The 20,146-nt window shown below is 47.5% G+C and overlaps 1 protein-coding gene across 2 annotated transcripts in view; it reads right to left on the reverse strand.

Moving 5' to 3' along the window:
- IGSF9B (immunoglobulin superfamily member 9B) overlaps positions 1-6,348 on the reverse strand; it is a 1,223,958-nt gene extending 1,217,610 nt beyond the window's left edge. For both annotated transcript variants that reach the window (XM_086956939.1, XM_086956938.1), the window contains exon 1: positions 6,095-6,348. In XM_086956939.1, the coding sequence (XP_086813065.1) occupies positions 6,095-6,200 (106 nt within the window). In that variant the 5' untranslated portion in view covers positions 6,201-6,348. The remainder of the gene's footprint in view (positions 1-6,094) is intronic.
- Between the last annotated feature and the right edge of the window lie 13,798 nt (positions 6,349-20,146).

The following is a 20,146-nucleotide window of genomic DNA, read 5'->3' on the forward strand; positions in this document are numbered from 1 at the left end:
GGGAGGCCCAGAAAACTCCAGGCAGACCCAGCAGATTTTAGAAAATGCAAGCTTAGCAGATCACAAGAAAGGGATGGCCAGCAGAGAGGTCAGCCCAGGAGAGCACATGATTGGGCCGCCCAGCAGACCACAAGAGAGGTCAGTCGAGCCTACGACAGGAGAAGCAGACCACAGACGAGGTAGCACAGCAGATAACAAGAGAAGATTCCCATCAAAGAGCAAACGAAGGCAACAAAGCAAAAGGCAAGACAGGGCACCCTAAAAAATGTCAAAAACAGGGTATCCCAAGAATAGGCAATAAATAGATGGTAATCTAAGAGGAGGCAAAAGAGGGCAAAGCATCCAAAATGAAAGAGTGGGGCAACCCAGTAAGTACAGAATAATGCAGTTCGACAGAGTGCAGGGAAATCTGGACCGGCAGGACCAAGGAGAGGGAGTCCATGTGCTGTGAATGTGACAAAACAAAGGGTCTAGAGCAGGGGTCTTCAAACTGTGGGGCGCGACTCCCAGGGGGGGCGTGGAGTAATACAAAGGGGGTCGCGCACTCCCAGTCACACTTCTGCCCAGACCCATCGAACTTTAATGGCTTCAGCCCCCCTGCTCCCTTTGTGTGTCTCAGCCGGGCTGCTGCAGCTGTGGGCTTGGCTGGTCAGTGTCTGGAGTCTTATCTCCGACCCTCCCGAGTTTTTGACAGGTCGTTAAAGACCATTTGCATATATACATGCCTTTCTAATGCTTACGAAGGCTTAGTTATTTTTTCTGGTTCCAGCACTCCCTGAGCCCCCACTCTGCCTATTCCTTACATGCAAACAGTTCAATGAAACGCAGCTGTGAATAAAACTCCAGGAATTTAAGAATGTCACACTTCAACAACAAATTAAATTTACCAAGAACAAAAAAATTGTTTAACGCCCTAGCGCTCAGAAGTGACAGAAGGGTGGAATAGGGCTGTACAAATAAGTGAATAAATGTTCATGCAGACTTCAAGTCTTGTGATCAAATCACGGAGGGATTGCACCACCTTTCCTTCATCTGAGGTCATTAAAGAGAGATCCATTCAGCAGGAATCATGTGCAGTAACACTTATTTTACATGGTGTTTATTGATAGTGCTTGTCTGAAAACAGCACATAAACAAGTTGTCCCTTAATGAAACAATTTATCTGTGTATTTGTAAAGCACCAATATCCCACCTTTCATCTAATTCCCAGGGCTTCATATATCTTAAAAGGTTTTTTTCTGTACACAAAGTGTTTTCCACTTTTGCCAATTTCTATTATAAGAAAAATGTCTCTTATAAAAACATTATATGCAAGTTCCATTGCATCTCGGCACTCCAACTTGTGAGAATCTGGTCCGGTGGATGTGCTGGAGTTGTAAAAATGTTAAAGCACTGAGTATGTAGGCTTAGGGAACCGTTTATTAACCTGCGGCATTGGCAGAGCCATGAATCCATGCTTTTTGCCCACTCCTGCTCTGGGACCAAAACTTGTTGTGCTGCCTGGACCAGAGCTGGAGTTTGATGAATATGCAGATTTATTTATATATTCTTGGTGGAGCGAAGCAAAGGAGGGTGCAAGTTCCATAACTGCGCGGCCTGCACCAAAGCAGTGAGACAGACAATTCATGCCATCCTGAACTAGGGAACAATAAGCAGAGTGGCACAGGCCGGGAGGAGCATACCGGTCCAACCCGTAAGCTCCGTGAGGAGAGATGAGAGGATGAGAGAGGACGCAAAGGATAGTATTTGATTGAAGAGGTCAGGGATGAGGAGAAATGTGAAGTGCTGAAGGGAAGTGCGGACACGCAAGAAGTGAGTGTGAGCGAAAGGTGAGGGGTACTGTTAAAGCATGAGAGAAGATAACTGAGAGATGATCTGTGACCTAAAAAGATAATTTGATGCAACATGGGTGAGAGACAGCAGTGATAGGGGATGAGAGGGATTACTGGGTTGGGTGCTCAGCAGTGATTAATTTGCAATAAAAAATGTGCCAGGGCCCTCACCAGTAGGTCACTGCACTTTAACCACCAACCCATTGCCTGGCCTGCGCGGCCACCGACCATAACTATGCAACTACCAACCATAACACTTGTACAAGAGTGACTATTCAGACTATTGCAAGCCCCCAAAGCTATAAGAATGGCATGGGTGTCAGGAGTTTATTGTTTTTAATGTATATTGAATTAATAAACAGCTGTGCTGCTCATCTCTATATTATACAGACAGAGCAGAGCCACCATGTGGAAGTCTGTCATAGTGCCAGTGAGCACAGTTAGGTGCCAGTTCGGAGCACCGGAAACCACCTGCTCAAATTAGGCACTGGTGCTGAGGTAACAGGGGAGAGGGACGTTGGTTCAAGAAGGTGTGGAAGAACAAAGGGGAGATGTGAAAGATGAATGGGGGACTGGAGAGTTGCAAGATACAAACAGACAAAAATTTGAATTAAGAGACTTGAGGTGAATGGGAAGTGCTGAGGAGCACAAGAGGCGACGGGGCCAGAGAGGCGATGAGATAAATGTGATAAATGCGAGAGTCTGTTAGAGATGAGGGCAGTGAAAATACAGAATGGCAAGGGGTGATTAAAGGTGAAGTGAGAGGTTACATGGGGAGAGTTCAGAAGTTGTAAAAAGGGGTGAAAGAAAATGGCCTGCTAAGTGAGAGAGGGATCCAGGGTTGGGAGACGAGAGAAGAGAGGGATGGAAGGGAGGGGGTGAGAGGAAAGCAGCATTGGTAAACCGCTTAACTCTGCACAAGACCGCCAGGGTTCTAAGTTACCCCTGCTGCTCATGGCCAGGGCCAGGTGAGCTTCTAATGTAGCAGCATGTATTCCTGCAGAGTGGAGTGTATTTTGGTTATAAACTGGTACTGATGTGGTGAAATCGTTCATCAGTGTTACTGTGTGTAAAAAATGTCAAAATAATGAAGCAATGCTATCCCAAAATACGCAGAATAACATAATATTATTTACGTTTTCTTCCCACACAATTTAGTCAATCCTGTCGCGTAATTTGGTCCTCACCTGCCTAATAATTCCAGTAGCCCGGCCTACAGGTTTAGACATTTTTGTCAGGAGGGGGTCCTCACACCTGAAAATGTTGAAAGGGGGGTCTCGGCATCCAAAAGTTTGAAGACCTCTGGTCTAGAGGATATCGCCGAGTCGAACTCGGAAGCATTGTCTGTAGCGAAGCCAGGAAGGGGCATGCACTTGATGAGCAGGGACAATCAGACACTTAGAGTCAGGTCAGTAGAGGACAGAGCACTGTGAGCAACCATACGCCAGTACGCTTTGGCACACTCGTGGACAGGTCAACAAAACTCAGAAAAATGAGATACGTTTTTCTGAGAAAATTCATGACAGGTCCAACCTGGCAACACACATCGTATATTAAAATACTTCTGGACTACAGTGAAAGCGTCAGTGCACGTAGGCACTAAGTAGGTGTGGGTAGATGACAGCGCAGCCTGGAACAGCCGAGGTGCCTTGTGAAAACGTCACAGCAGAGAAAATGGTCAAACCTTTACATAACACAGAACAGCTGACTATAAAACGGATCTGGGTCACTGCACATCCAGGCCTTCCTCTGGTAGTACTATACGAGACAACCATACTTAGGCAGGACAACCTAACTACATATATTATAGAGCAAATAAAGACATTCCACACAGGTGGCGTGCAGAACACGAAGGCACCTAGAGCTGCCCACCTCGGAACAGCAGGGGTCGAAACAGAATGACAGTAAAGCCCAGCCCCTACAACACAGGCAGGACCCATCCGTAAAGTCCCAGCCCCGCCGCAACACAGGCAGAACTTTACCCTGAGCAGCCCATAAGCAAAGCCAGCATAGTGCAGACGGCTACCAATCCCACTGCGGGAGGACTTGGGACAGCTCCCGGCAGACTGAGCAGGCCTGCCAGCAACAGTGTGCAGAGCGCGGAATTCAGCACCTCGAGGTCGGACAGCGCCCTGCGAGGCAGGGTGCACTGAGGGAGCAAGCTTGCAAAACCTGGCGGTGCCCAGGCTTTCCCAGAGCAGTGGACACATGTGGCTGCCGTCTCAAAAGCACAGTTCACGTCCCTTTCATAGAATTGTGATTGCAATTATGATGTTCCTCTGGGGTAGCCGAGGACACTCGCCATGCAGGCGCGACTCCCAATGTCATTGATTACCTCAGATTGCTCTGATCTGCTTGCCTCCACATCACGCCAAGTGCTAACAGTCCATGTTCGGCGCTTGCTCCGTTCAACCTCAACAGACTCCATGGCTAGTGGCCATTCTAAACACACATCCCGATGGGTCTTCTCGCACCATCCCAAATCCAGTACGCATCATTGTCCGCATCGCGCCATAGCCCTTTCACTTCTCTATTGTAGATGGACTGCACACTCCATGCCTGACCCCTTCAAATTCCATGCCCAGTAGCAATGCCAACGTGCCCTGACACACTTCAACTTGTGTCCAGCTTCCATGTTCACACAATAGTGGTGCCTCTCGGTAAAGTGCTGGCCACCATTCTAAGCTCTGAAGCTCATGTGATGCTTGCCCGCATGCAAGGGAAACACGTATAGATCGGCCAGATGCCCCCAGCGCAGAAGCAGACAAGGCGTGTAAAGCAGCAGGCACAGGGGTCAGTCAATTTCCGCCGAATGTTGTGCGGAGAGAGGGGTAACCATCTCAGTCATATTCAGTTAGTGTCCCTGCTTCTACTGTTGTTTCCGTCTAGAAACACTGGGGTGACTGTATGTCTTCCTGTCTATGCAGGGCCATGCTCTTCCACTCACCTTGAGACTCATTTCTGCATCCCACCGCCACCCTTCAAATCTGACGCCGCGTGGCACGCTCACTAGCAGAGCCTGCCTCTGCTGCTGCCTGCTTTCTCCTCGGTCTGTTCTGAAGCCCCCCAACATCACACAAGCTGCTGGTGTCTGCACTACTACCCGTGCATGCCTGTCAGCCCTGCGTCCTTCCCCCTTATGACTGTTCACTGTGCCTGCCAGTTATTTACTGTTCCGATGTCCGTCTATAGCCGGCACTGATGCCACCCAGCTCCCGATGCCGCCTTATCATTTTACCTTTACGCCACAAACTGCCTCCTCCCTCCTTCATACTAGTCCTCACCTGCAGCCTGCCCCCTCCCCCTGCCAGAGCCAGGTACGATGATGATACTGTAGTAAGTAGTCACCACGATCAAGCGCCGCCTTCAGTCCCCGTCGCGGCTTTTTTTCTGGGGACAGGGACACTGACCTTGAACTATAGCCTTTGCAGGGCTAGCCGGATCACTGTGTGATGCCAACATTAACCCGGTACCCGTCTTGCAAATAGCGTCTTGCTTTAGTGGTACTCACTATGACCCGGGGCTATATGATCTTTTTGAGCCTGCTGCCTGAGCTGGTTTAGAGTATGCTGCTCACATAACTCTGTACTGCCAGTGCTGGGCTAATGAGTGATGATGTAGCACTCACAGGAACCTATTCTGCGTACTCTACATTAAGACGAGACGTTGCATGCTGTACTGGTCTTGAACCTACTCTGTCTGTGCTGGGTTTGGGAGGGATGTAGTGCTCGCACTTAACCTGTGCCTCATCGCCGTGTGCCCGCTCGGTAGTAAAGCAGCAGTATAACACGCTCCCTCTGCTGGGTTAGGGTGTGATGCTTTGGCACTCAAAGAGAGCCTGTACCTATGCTGTTTCGGCTAAGTTATGTGGTGGTATGGCCCTTCACACCGAATGTGTACCTGTCGGAGTTAGTATATGATGTAGTGGTACTCACAGCGAACCTGTGCTTTGCTGCATATGCTGGGTTGTGGTATTATGCTCTAGTTCTTTCATCGAGTTTGTTCCTGTGCAAGATTAGAGCATGCTGCTATAGCACTGATCATGAACCTGTCTCCGGTTAGCGTGTAACGCAGCGGTACTCATTCTAACAAGGAATAAACGTGTCTGGCCATCCTGTGTCTGCTGCATATTCCAGGTTAGTGTTAAGCTATAGTTCTCACCTTGAGCGTCTCCTGCGTCTGGTGGTGCCTATCCTTACACTGAAACCTATGTTTTCCCGCCCTCTGTCGCCTTCATTAAGTATACTGATGGTGGTACTCACCTTGAGCCGGTGCTCCCTGTGTCTGCTGCCCCCCTGCTGCCGAATCCGCTGCCGCTGTGCTGCTCCAGGACATACTCAAGAGCAGAGCCGCCAGGTACCAAATCATAGTCCCTGCGGGCAGCAGTGGGGAGCCTCATGCCTGTCAGGGCCGTCCCTGGGCCCGCGAAGCCCCCGGGAGCCAACGGTGCCGCCGCCTGCCCCGTTCCATCACTGCCCGGCCGGGCTGCCCGCTCCGAGCCCCGCTCTCAGCCCTCACAGGCAGCTCGGCCTTAGCCGGCCCCTATACTTCTGCGCCCGCCCCCGCCGCGCCATCATTGGCTAAACCCGCCTACGTAGCAAAATCATTGGTCCGTTTAGCAAGGCCGTGGGCGGGCATTGGCTCTGAACTCCGCCACTCTAAGTGTGCCTGATCTGGTTCCTTGCTAAGATAACGACGGCCCAGTCAGGCCCCGAAGCCAACGTACACGCCCCACCGCGCGACAATTGGACTGTGCTGTTCGTGCGTGGGCGGGCATTGGCTCCCACTGCCGCCACTCGTAGAGACCCCAGTCAAGGTGCGTTGGAGGGTGCAAAGCAGAGGCAGCCGCAGAATCATGCGCATTGAGGGGCGCGTGAGGGATGGGGGAGAAAGAAGGGGTTAGCGAGGAGGAAAGGCTAAGGAGGGGGAAGATAGAAAGAAGAGCAATAGAGGGAGGGAGGGGGAACGCAAGAAATGACATCATCTCATGGATCCCCCTCTACCTCCTCCCACACACGGCAACGACCTGGATGACGAGGCTCAGAACTCAGGGACCACCTACCGCTTACCTGGCAGGACAGCGGTACCTAGAAACTACCTTCCAGTGCCAAGCCAGTGACAGCAGTCCGAGGACAGAGATACCAGGATCACTCGCCGCGAAACATCCAGAACCAGCAAGATAGAGATGATTGCCCCATTTTGTGCAAGGAATACCGAGATCACCTATCAAGGCACACGGGCTTTAGGGTGGACACAATTTACCCCGAGTCTGAGCCTTTGGAGGCCGGGTTTTAACGCTGAGGCTGCTGCCGGTGCCGCGTTACTTTCTCCCATGTTCCCCAGGTAATTACAGCAGGCGGAGGGGGCACCAGGAGAGAGAGAAAAGGAAAGATGAGATGAGTGTTGAGAGAGATGAGATGTTACTAGAGAAATGAGATGTTGCTGGAGCTGGTTTTTGCTCCAAGTCCAGCACTGGACACAACATACAGAGGGATCTAATTGGGTCACCTGTCCCTCCCCCCAACCCCTCCACCTGCCATTAATAACAAGCATTTGCAATGCAATAGGTGTCGCATTTGCAAGAGTTGGAGCTATTGGCATTGTAAATGACAATGCCTTTTATTCTTTTGTTTTGACAACCTACAAGCCATGCATAAACATGCACTTTGTACGTATAGTCTTTGCTTACGAGAAGCAAGGCTGTCAGTAAAAGAGACTGCCAGCTTTGCTTCTCATAAGCAAGGACTACAATTACAAAGTGCTTGTTTACGCGCAGCTTGCAGGTTTTCAAACGCTTTTAATAAAAGGCATTGCCATTTACAATGCCAATAGCTCAAACTCTCGCAAATGTGAGACCTATTGCATTGCAAATGCTTGTTTTAATGAACTGTGCAACTACAGATTTGACTCTAGTGAGTCCCCGCCTGTGGCGGCGCAGAGTACTGTGAGCCACAGCATCCCGATGGTAGCCGTGCCAGGGGAAGGCCAGATTCCGACAGAGACGGGTATCTCTGAGACAACATAGAAGGAACAGTTCCACAGTTCAGGAAGCCACCCGAGCCCTGTGAGCCACGGATTTCTCAAGTCACCAGAGCCTGTGGCCGTGCAGAGAAAAGTAGTGAGCCATGGGGGCACAGAGCTACCTTAGACCGTGACAGGGCATCCTTTTAAGATGCAGTTTCGTGTAGCTCTGTCTGAAATGCACCAAAATGATTACAAACACAAAATTGTTTTTTTCCCCAAGGACTTGTGAGTCTAATAGGCACCAGAGAGGCACCAGTGCCACCGCATTCACACTTATAAACATTTGCATAGCTCATACGCGGTTGTCTCTTAAGAGGCGCTGTATCAGCTGTGCGTTTTCCTGCAGACCCCGGCCAGTATGCACTAGCTGTAGTGCAGTGTGAGGGCAGCAGCAGCCCAGACCCCTCTGCGGAGGACGCCCCCTGACCAGCTGTGCGGGGCTAACAGAATGCGGGTGGGATATTAAGCCGGCCTTTGATTAGTAATTACAGTTATATGGGAATCCCAGCATATGACATGATAATCCACATTTGTAAAGCGGCACAATCACCCGTAAGGGTCTCTAGGCGCTGGGGGCCGTCGGGAATATTAAGCAAGCTATTGCCCAGAGTTATGATGGTAATTTGGAAACGTTACTATTGATGCCAACCCCTTCCAGAGATCAGCCCCAGCCCGCTTTGAGAAGGTTGCAAAAGTCCCTCTGAAGCCCCCTCGAAGGGATTCCTCAGATCTTGCGGTTGTCGAAGTGCACATAAATCTGAAAGGCGCTGCTTCTGAGCGCTCCATAAAATCATAGCTCCCCGCCCCTTCCTCCGGGAGAGCCCCCTCTCCTGACCATTCACCCACTCCCTGCCTCGTGTTAATTTCTAGGCAGATGCATTCAGGGGCCGGCGGCGCTCAATGGGGCTGTGTGGCAGCCGCCCCTAATTGGCGTTAAAGCACTCAGTACTTGGGAGCATATGGGGGAGTGGGCTCCCAAGTACCATCGAGCAGCGCACCCATCCGCAGGACCCTCAACCCGGAGGGGAAAGGCAGAGCAGAATCTGAAAGTGTCAGGGTGTGGGGGAGCGGTAACTGGTACGGAGCGAGGGACATTACCCCTTGCATTCCGCAGGTGTGGGAGCAGGAAGGGGGTTAATGGAGACCTGCCTTCTACAGGCTGAGAAATCTCGCTATAAGCCCCACAGGCCAGGCCACGAGGAAGTGCCAGTTGTTCTGCACTCTGGCTCTGCAGTACAAATGGGAAAGGGTTGGGGGGATGCACACCCCATGGGGGCATCGATGGAAGGACATTACCCCTGCATTCCACAGACGGAGCCCAGTGAGGGGGGTTCATGCACAGGTGCCCTCTACAGGCAGAGACATCGCGCTATAAGCCCCACAGGCCAGGCCAAGAGGAAGGGGCAGTGGCTCTGCACTCTGCAGTACAAATAGGAATGGGTGGATGCGCACCCCATGGGGGTCCTCGATGGAGGGACAGTGGTTTGGCTCCCCTCAGGCAAAGAGCCCGGAATGGATCTTGGCGAGCTGCACTGTACAGGCAGGGCCTAGAATGAGGGCTGCAGGCATCGGACTGAGCGTCACACGGGCAAAGCCCCAGAGAGGGTGCTTCAAGGCTTTGCGCCCGCATGCAGGGGCCCAATGGGGTGTGAGGGGGCTCAATACCTCAGAGAAGAGGTCTGCTTGAATCTCACAGGAAGGCCCATGAGAGGCTGGGAGAGAGTCCCAGAGGATAAAGGCGGTGGTCTCACCTGGCATAAAGAGGCCACTAAACAGGGTACATCCAGCTCAAAGAGCCTGCAGTGAAGTCTGCCCAACAGGTGAATCCAAGGAAGACAGGATCTCGCACAGCTGAGGCAATCTTTTTTCCTCCTAAAATTGTCTATAAATGGTAACGTTAGTCTAAGGCTATAAGAGTAAATACATTTGCCATTCAGGTCAGAGTGAGCGTTGGAACTTCAGACTGAGGTGAGCTGGGGCAGAGCAGAAAGTGTGTCTCTCTCGAAGAAGAAACCTAGGTTGGGATCCCGTCTCCCCACTTCATCAGCTTGTGTGATTCTTGGCCTATCGCGCCTCCTTGTATACAGCAACATTCGCATCTCTTTAAAATGTAAATGCTTAGCTTGATAACTTTTATTTCGGTCAAAAGACCATAAAAAGTGCATATAAAATACATCAGCACAGACATTAAAACAATAAATAATCATAAAATGTTTAAGAAAGAATTAAACTAGAAGTTATCGCAATGCAAGACATTAAAGACAATATGTACATCAATTAAGTTAAAAAGGTTTGTCTCCTACGCCACATGTTAAATAAATAACGAGAAACAGCAAACACAATGGGAGGATGAGTATCATGAGTCAATATCCTACAGGCCTGTGTGAAATGCAAAAGTCCCAAATTCTTGCAAATAGGTGTCAACCAGCATTTTCTAATTGCAGAATAGGCAGGACAGAAGAGCAGTACATGGGTTACATTCTCAGTTTTATAGCTACATGCAGGGCAAACTTCATTGTTAGGTTTTAACCATTTAGATGTAAAGGACCTGATGGGAAGAGTGCCATGCCTTAACTGTAAATATAGCTTTCGAGCAACTGGGGGTTCAATTAGGTCCATGAATTCCTCAACTTTAGATTCTGGTTTAACTAGGAGGAACTCCGATGTCAACCTGCCCAGTGATGCGAGCTCATTAGTGTTTGGTAATTTAACATACGTATCTGAGAAAGGAGTTCATCCTTAGATATCCCGGGGCAAAAGATCTCAGGGGTTTCCCACAATTCAAGAAAACCTAGCCGGCTGCTAGCAGCACTGATGTGCTGGAGCCAAGGGATCTTTTTGTTTTTAAGAAGAGACCAAATCTCAGAAAATTCCGCTCTGTATGCAGCCAATTCAGGGACTGACCACAACCTCTTCCAGTACATAATTGGTCTAGCACTTGTGATCCCCTCTATTGGCAGCATGCCAAGATCAAATCTAAGAGGGATCGGAGGCGTACTAGATGGTAACCCAACTAGGTTTCTAACAAAAGACTGCTCCACCTTTTTAAGATTCGCTATCTGCTTGTGCCCCCAGAGTTCAGCCCCATAAGTTGCTGCCAATCTAGCCTGGTGACAATACATCTCCAGGGCTGGGGTCACCGGCCTAAAAGTAGGCTCCCAAAAAACTTTACTTATGCCCCCCGCTAACTGGGATAGCTTGAGTGTAGATGTAGCAATCTGCATGTTCCAATCAAAATTCTCGGTCAAAGTGACACCCAAATAAACAAATGTTTTAACCCTTTTAAGGGGGGTACCATGTAAAACAGGATTTGTGCGTACGCGCTTAAGGGGGTTAAAAATCATAAACTTTGTTTTTTCTAAATTGATTTCCAATCCCTGAAGGTCGCAAAACTCCACAAAGCCATCAAGTGTTTTTTGAATGCCCGATGATGTTCTAGACAACAACAAAGTTTAGTCTGCGAACATCAGAGCGGGTACTCTGCCTGTAGCCAATTTAGGGGCATCATTGTTTACCACACCATTCAGATGTTCCACAAGGCCATTTATGTAGAGGCTAAATAACGTTGGTGCCAACACGCACCCTTGGCAAACTCCTTTTTGGACAGGGAATTGATCTGTGAGTTCGCCATGCCTACCGCACCTGACTTGGGCAAAGTTGTTTACATGTAGCCTAGAAAGAATGGCTAACAAATAGGGCGGGAGTACCAAGGTCTGCTAGTACTCTCCACAGTTTATCAAGCGGGACTAGATCAAATGCTGCCCGCAGGTCCACGAACACAAGGTAGAGGCTGCCACCCTCCACCTTTGCTGTTTTCCAGTACAAGACCTGCAGGTGAAATATTTGATCCAGGGTGGAGGTGCCGGACCTAAAACCTGCCTGGAGTATAGACAATATCCCATTTTCCTCGATCCACCCGAGAATCCTATCAAGGATAACCCTCCCCATCAGCTTTTGCGATGTATCAATTATGCTGATGGGTCTATAATTAGAGGGGGTTAATGGGCAGCCCTTTTTAAAAATAGGCACGATTTCTGCTCCTAACCAAGTAGGGGGCAGGTCTTCACCCTGCAAAATGCCATTGAATAAAACAACCAAATAGGGGGTTCAGATTTTCGGTTGTGTCCTAAACAAACCCCCTGGCAATTTATCCAAACCTGGAGCCTTATTAGGAAGCAATTTACCTGTAGCTGTCTCTACCTCAGTCAAGGTGAAAAGTTCAACTGGGGTGAGGCATGAGGGGACTGCAGTTAACCATCCCCGTTCTTCTTATCTAGTTAATTGAAAGCTTAGAGCGCATCAAACAAAGTTGGTAGACACTACTGAGAAACGCTGCAAGCAAATGCCGACCACAACAAGCAACGTACCTTTCTTGGATTGAGTGTTTCCGGTCCCTCTGCACGGGCGAGACACAGGAAGCCAGGCTGGACTGCCCGGGATTGCCTGCTTGAGGGCGGGGCCACCAGCACAGACAGGAAGCGGACGGGAGCCTGTGAAGGGAAGGTTGCTAGCCGCCTACGAATCTCGTGCAGCGCCACTACCGCGGGACAGGACGAGAGGAGTATGAGAGACCCGGTGAGTGGGGGCGTCGGGGCACATTGACGGCTAGACTGATAGACAGAAGTCATTAGGCGCGGTCATTAGGCACGTTCGGCACGTTCACAACACCAGAGCTGCAGCGCCCAGGAGAGTCTGAACACGTGATGCAAGCCCACCAGCTGAAGCGCGTCCTCGAGGTGAAATCGCCGAGGTTATGCGCGTAACCACCCCCTCTCTGCCATTCCCAGGAAACCCACAACAATAGGTCTTTCGCTGGAGCAGCGCTATGTGCTGCTAACACCAGCGAGACCTAAAAAGCACCAATCACATTAGTTCACAACAGCTGAACGGAAGCGCACAGAAGAGTGTGTACAGGGCCAGCAGAAGCGGCAGTGAGGCGGCTTTTTACATAACTTGTTGATTTTAAATAATTCCATAACATGAGAGCCCACCGTGGTTAACTAAAAATCACCAATCACATTAGTTCACAACAGCTGAACGGAAGCGCACAGGAGAGTGTGCACAGGGCCAGCAGAAGCGGCAGTGAGGCGGCTTTTTACATAACTTGTTGATTTTAATTAATTCCATAACATGCGAGCTATCGTAGAAATGATATATTGTAAGCCGTTCTTTTAACCGTAATGGTGTCAGCGACAAGAAGGGTTACGAAGTTTGAGACCTGGTAATGCTTTGGAATTTAAAAGCAACCATAGTCCCAGTGAGGTGGCTTCTAACGTACCTTTGCGACTTTTAACACCGTGGGTAAATAGAAATAACCAAGCACATTAGTTAACAACATCTGAACTGAAGCGCACAGGAGAGTCTGCACACGGCCAGCAGAAGCGCGTGCCACTTGCCTAAAATAGTTAGAGACGCGGAAGTCATTAGGCGCGATCACAACAACAGATCTGCAGCGCCCTGGAGAGTCAAGTGCGTGCAACTTGCCTAAAAAAAATGCGAGGCACGGAAGTCATTAGGCGCGATCACAACAACAGATCTGCAGCGCAGATCTGCAGCGCCCTGGAGAGTCAAGCGCGTGCCACTTGCCTGCAAAAAAAAAAAAGCGCGTGCAACTTGCCTAAAAAAAATAAAAAAAAATAACGAGGCACGGAAGTCATTAGGCGCGATCGCAAAAACAGATCTGCAGCGCCCTGGAGAGTCTGCACACGTGATGCAAGCCCAACTGCAGAAGCGCATCCTCGAGATGAAATCGCCAAGGTGAAGCACGTAACCACCCCCTGTGCCCCATTCCCGGCAAACCCACAAAAATAGGTCTTTCGCTGGACAGCGCTTCGCGCTGCTAACACCAGCAAGACCTAAAAAGCAATAGTAGATATTCTGAAACTATAATGAAAGTCAGAGTAATGCTAAGTTCTGAATCACTTTCAAAGGGCGATGGGCAAGCAGGAGCTAATGAGTCCAACTGTGGCGGGCTGTAGCTCTTTATTCTTGATTTACTGGGTCCTGACCTACATTTGACTTTGAATAACTTGGCCAAGTACTACCCCTTTATCACTTCACTCTCAACGGTAGTGTCGGTCAAGCAGTTCAAAGCTTTTCTGGGGGTAGTTGGGTGCAAGTTATACACAGACTCACAAATCGAAGCAGCATGCACTGTAACAATAAATAAATTACCAGCCACATACGTGCTTTTATGAAAAAACAATAGTATTTATATATTAACATAAAGTAAAGCACAACACACAACAAATAGTACAAACACTCTTACTAATGTCAGCACTCTAGCATTGTCCGGGTACGTCCACGAGTCCCACTTCCCAGACACTGTGGTGATCCAGCGGCGTACCAACAACAGATACTCCACTACTATATACTCACCTGGGCCCATAAACACACACGATTGAGTAAACCTCTGGAGTCAAAGTTTATATATATTTTCTATAATTTCAGGACTGGTTATTTGGTACCTTTGTTCATCTCAAACTAACCCTTTCACTGATCAATTAGTTCTTTCCTCTGGTTGATGGACCATTAGTTGAACTAGTTGATGGTGACAATGTAAATAACTCTAACTTTTCTATATTTAAAGTAAATAATCACAGACTCAGGAAGGTTTAAAATCTTTATCTAAATTTCAAGCGCCTGTGAACCATCTCAAATACACAGTGCAGTCACTATCATCCTTAGGAGAGTACATTCAGTTAATTAATCATCAAACATATACTTTGGACTCATGCAATGATCAATGCACAGAAAGGGAGAGGACAAGGAGAAAAAAAAACTGCAAATAGCGTGAAAATATAGTTACCAAGAATGGTGTGAAGACCAACCCCCTGGCCAAAGGGCTGGTAAGGGTCCCCCGGGATAGGTCAGGTGACAAAGACTCCAGGACAGGAAAGTTGACCTCTCTAGAGTACCAATGGTTGCACTGCACCCCTCTCTGACACTCTCTTCCTCCCCGAGATTCTTCAGCAATCTTCTTATCTAACTCAATTAAATTAGGATAGAAGGTTCTGCATTCGGCTCTTCATTAGCATCTCACAGCATCTCTCACAGCCTCAGTATCTTCCTCAGCAACAACAGCATCCCCAAATCTCGAACTAACCCACTAAAGCTATCTCAATTATACCTTTTGTTCTTCCTGTACCACCCAGTAAAGTTTCAATATCGTAAAAATACAAAATCTGATTGGTCAGGCAAGGGGGTGGATCATCACACCATGCTTACATGTCATCTAAATCAGTTTGACCATTGTTCACAAGCCCATCCCCTTAGTTTGTATTCATAATTTTATTTCACACACACATTCACATTTTATTTGAAATATTATTTTAACAGTCTCAATACAAGTCCACATCGTTGAACTTTTCACCATCTGTTCCCAGGGTATAATACTTTGCAACCTTGGCTCCCGTTCAACATCTATGTCATAATTTAGGGATAACTTCCAGTGGACATCCACAGTTTTCCTTTTGCTCAACTTTCTTCAGTTTTACATGAGAGGCCCAAATACTCACTAGTGATAAAGTCAAAAGTCAGATGTTACTTTCACAAATAAAATGGTCGCACTGTATACCACCCACCTCTACTTTATCCCAGTTTATTGATTAGACTCATCCCTGCGTTAGCTTTAGTAAAAATCACTCGATTTAGTTCCATGTGCGTTTTCAAGACTCCATTTTAGTATCTTTTGCTCATGCGCAAGAATTTCTCTCCAAGCAATAGCTCGTCATACTGCGTAGATGCAGTTGACGCATGCTCAGTAAAGATTTCCCGTTTAGAGCGGTATTAGTCCTTTGTTCATGTTATTCTTGTTAGTAAACACATAAGCAAGCTTCACTAACCTGCGTATTCATGTGGTGTGCATTAGTTTTACAAAAAAAACAATTTTATTAACTTGTTAGTTAAAGCAGTGGATTGCTTCAGAGCAAGTCTCTTTTCTATGAGTCCTTGCTCCATCAATCCCTTCAATGATGGCATTTTGAGCCATCACAAATTATCCATCCCAACCAGATGCCAAATTTCAGCATTTTTCACTCTCCTCCTCTTCTTTGTTAGTTTCATCTTTGTTTTCTAAATCTTCCATCTCTTTATATATCCTTCCTTTCATTTCCTCCAGTTATATCTCCTCATATTCTCTCTTTCTTTTCTTTCCTTTCCCATTCACTTCATATCTTTTTCCGTTTCCTTTGTTTCTGCAACATTTGCAACAAATCATTATTGCTAAAACTATTATTGTTATACCAACTATTGAAAACATTATTTGACCTTAAATACTTTTCCATAAGTCAGAAAACCAAGTCCCTCTTAAAGAGATACTCTTTGTTAGTCTTTCTCATACACTGCCAACCTCCAGTGGTTTCAAATCTTATTGAAGTTTTATAATATTCTTAATATACCCTCTAATTTCCTCACTCTTATCAGGAATGTAAGTGCAACAATGTTGGACTTTAAGCATTCTACAGACCCTGCACTCTTTTGCCAATAAAATATCAAGCGCAAGTCGATTTTGTAAACCCATAGACCTAATTGCAACAATTTCAGTATTTATCATCAAAAAAACCCCAGCAGTATCAGTCGAGAGACTATCAACTACTGTTGACAATTTACAAATTCTATGTGAATCCAGAATGACTCCCACTGAAGGTATCAGTGCACCAAATATATTGCATATTATTTCTGAAAAACTAGCTCTCTTTCTTCGTGTTAGTCCATTAGTGTTTTCATTGTTTCGAGTGATTCTTTTTACATGATACATTTTCGGTAATACTATCCCAAAGTAGCAGCTTCCGTACCACCATGCAGGGAACTTATAATAAGCATTATTCCCACACACATAGTAAACCCCAGCAAATACTGGATCCGTTTCCCCTTTTAGTCCCCTACCTCCCAAAATTAGGAAGTTATGTGCACATTCACTGGAACCAATAAATATGTTATTATAATCTGTCTTTAACTTATGGAGGCAGTTTTTCCCTTTCTTCACAAAGTCCAGGGACATCGCAGCATGAGCCTTGCCAGTTGTATAAATTCCCTCTTTCCCAGCTCATGGTGGTACATGGGTTTTCTGTTCAGCAGTTTTCTTTTGGAAATCCTGTCTCCTTCTCTCAACTAAATTCAAAAACACTTTCTCTTCTTCACATAATATACATGTTAAATTATTCTTGTGTGCCTTGACTTTATCTATTGATTTTATCGTTAAGAAAAACTCACCCATGAAATGTGCATCCTGACTATTAAGTACTGGATTCATATTCTTTCGAATAGGAAGCTCTGGAAATACTACACCTAAGTTTGAATAATAATACTGAAGTGTTCCTGTTGCATAAAACAGACTTGCTAGAACACTACATGATATACAATATGTTAAAGGTAAATGGTGATAAGTAACTCCCTCTGATACTGATGCTGGTAATTTCGTACAGACATAACAATCACTAATCTCCATTGTATCTACATATTGTAATAACAATTTTGTAAAAACATTTAAAGAAGTGTCATTATCTAATACTGTGTGATGAAAATCTGTCTCATCTGCTGCTTCTAATTCTACTATGTCTCTTTTTATTGTAGCTGACTTCTCATAGTTAACTGTATCATTCTTTTTACTTGTTATCATCAAATAAGGCACTGCCACTCTTAGAAATAATCACACTGAAATTACGAATAAAATACTTCATATGCAAGCTCTACAACATCTTCGTGTTCAACTTTGTTTCGGTTGCTCAGTGACTTTATTTCTTGTCATTTTAATCTGAGAAGATATTTTCTCTTCTTTCTTTCTTCACTTGAAAATTCAAGCTCTTGTTTTTAAGGTGGTCTCACTTTTCTTTAATCAATCTGTGTAGCATCTACTTCTTCTGATTCCTTACTTAAATCTAAAATTTCAAATTCTTCTAATATTACATAGGTTCACTCAGGGGCCTTGTATTTATTGTTTAACATTCTCAGTCTTGGGCTTCTTCGTGCATTTCTCACAGTTGACTGTTTAGACTGAGTTTGACTCGTAACCTCATTCACTTGCTCTGGTCTTTCGTTTGTTTTTCTCAGATAGTATCTCAGTCTTTTCACTACACCTGGCCAGTTATCATCCTTTCTGACCCTTTTAACCTGAACTGCACTTTCACCTTATCCGTCTTTGTAGGAGAGTAGGGTTTGCTATCCTATGGTCCCCCCAGATTTTTGCTTTTTGCTTCACTGGTTTTTGACTTAATGTGGCTGTGGGCCTCCCAATCAGACCCACAGCCTGCTGTTCTCTCTCTAAATGTATGCCAAGGCACTTTAGGTGCCTTACCAATTGGAACATGGATCACCTTGTGAGCCCCTGTACAGTGTACCCTAGGTACCCAGGGCATAGGTGCATCCAAGGCCTACCAGGGGCTGCAGCACGTATTGTGCCACCCCTGGCCTGGCCTTACTATTTGACACAACTGGCTGATCACTCAGCTGGGGCAAGGTGGTGTAATCACCCTTTGCTTTAGGTATAGTATCTCTATATCTAACACATACAAGGACACACAGTAACCTATAAGTCACTCCTATGGCAGGCCTTATCGATCCTTGAGGCAGAGTGCTTGGTTATGTGTGAGATGGTGCTCTAGCATGAGCTGAGCCTGTCTGCAGCTTTTGGAACCATGTCCTTTAGCTGTTTCCTGATAGCGTCATACCATATACTCTTAAGTGCATTATTAACCTTGCGGTTAAATGCGAACTCTGGTTTGATATTATCAAAACATGTCGAGTAAGGTGTCATACGAATTGGAATACTACCCCCTCGCCAATTCTGGCGACAGGGGTAGCATTCCACCCTTCTAGAGGGACACGACATGTACAGAACCTGAACCCCGGTTAAAGTTAAACAGAGCCTCAGCCTCACAAAATGGATGCTGCCACCACAGACACAAGTCTGACCTCCCGCTGCTGGGAGTCCTTCCAGCGAGGGAGGCTTGGACAAAGGGTTTCCTGCCTTGGGAGGTGCTAGCACCACCCCAGACAGGATTTTGTGTATCTGGTTAGGTAGGGCTGAATAGAATCAGACATGCCCCGGGCACACAAAGTGTCCCCGTGCATAGGCCAGTTCAAACCGGTGCTGGGGCACTCCAGCCCCAGCTCTGGCACGAATCTGGACAAAGGAAAGGGGGTGTAACCACCCCCCTTCCTGGTCCCACCCATAGAAGGGACCTAGTAGGTAGTCCAGCCCCTAGAAGTGGTTTAAAAGTAGGAGCTGAGTCCCAAGACGGCAGATTACCCTGAAATTCGACTACATAAGACGAAACTCTGGACCTTCGACGTTCTGCTGCTCAGAAGACTGAAGAATCTCCCTTGTGGCCAAGGAGTGGCCACCCTGTGAATACAGGCACCATCCAGCAATCAATGACTGCTTTGCCGCCGCCTCCTGCCGGAGCCCGAGCCCAGAGCCTTACAAGAACCAGACTCCCAGACATCTAACAGCCCGATCCACAGTTCCTGCAAAGCTGAGACGAGTGGAGGCGACCTGAGACGTGGGACAGGACCTCTTGAAAAGTCCACGAGAAGCTGACTGCGCAGCACCTGAGGCACCCTCACCGCTGTGCTTGGGGTCTTGAGAAGCCCCACCACCGAGCTACATTTGCACCAAGGACCAGCCCTCCAGCTCTCACGAGATCTGCTTGGGGCCCTTTTGCTTTGTTCCACTCGACGCGCCTTCCTGGTTACTAATCCGTTGGCTAGTGGCCATTTTGGCGACCAAACAACAACTTTCCACCGCTGGTCGGGTTGCTCCAGACTGGCCCTTGCTGCTCCTAAAAGCAGCAACCCCTCTGACCTTGCTGGTTAGAGTGAGAAGCCTTCTCTGTTTCTTGCGTGGCTTGCATTAGCCAAGGCCTGTTTTCTCCAATCAAGAAGCCGACTCCGTCATCAACTAGAGCCTACGTGGGACAGCTCGTGAGTTACTCCTGGTCATCATCATCGTCGCCTAGTCCACGCTGCTGAAGAGACAAGCTTCACGACTTCACCTGTTGGCACCCGACAACGCCTGGTTCCTTCCTGGTTCCACGCCGGTCACTGGCTAGTGACTGTGAACATTGTCCCCTCTGCTTTTAGGTCTTCACCACTTCAGATCCACCCTTGGATGCACCGGAACTCTTCACATCAGGACGCCTGCTGCATCAACACTCCAAGGCTCCATCTGAACTCCTGCAGAATCCCGACACACTTTGGCTCCACTGCACCCGCTTCCTGTGGGTGAGGTAACGCTGGCACTCCGGTGCCCCCGAGTAGTTTAACTCTCCTGGTGTCCAGATTCCAAAGGG

Source organism: Lissotriton vulgaris, chromosome 2_1 (genome assembly GCF_964263255.1).
Source record: "Lissotriton vulgaris chromosome 2_1, aLisVul1.2, whole genome shotgun sequence".
NCBI lineage: Eukaryota > Metazoa > Chordata > Amphibia > Caudata > Salamandridae > Lissotriton > Lissotriton vulgaris.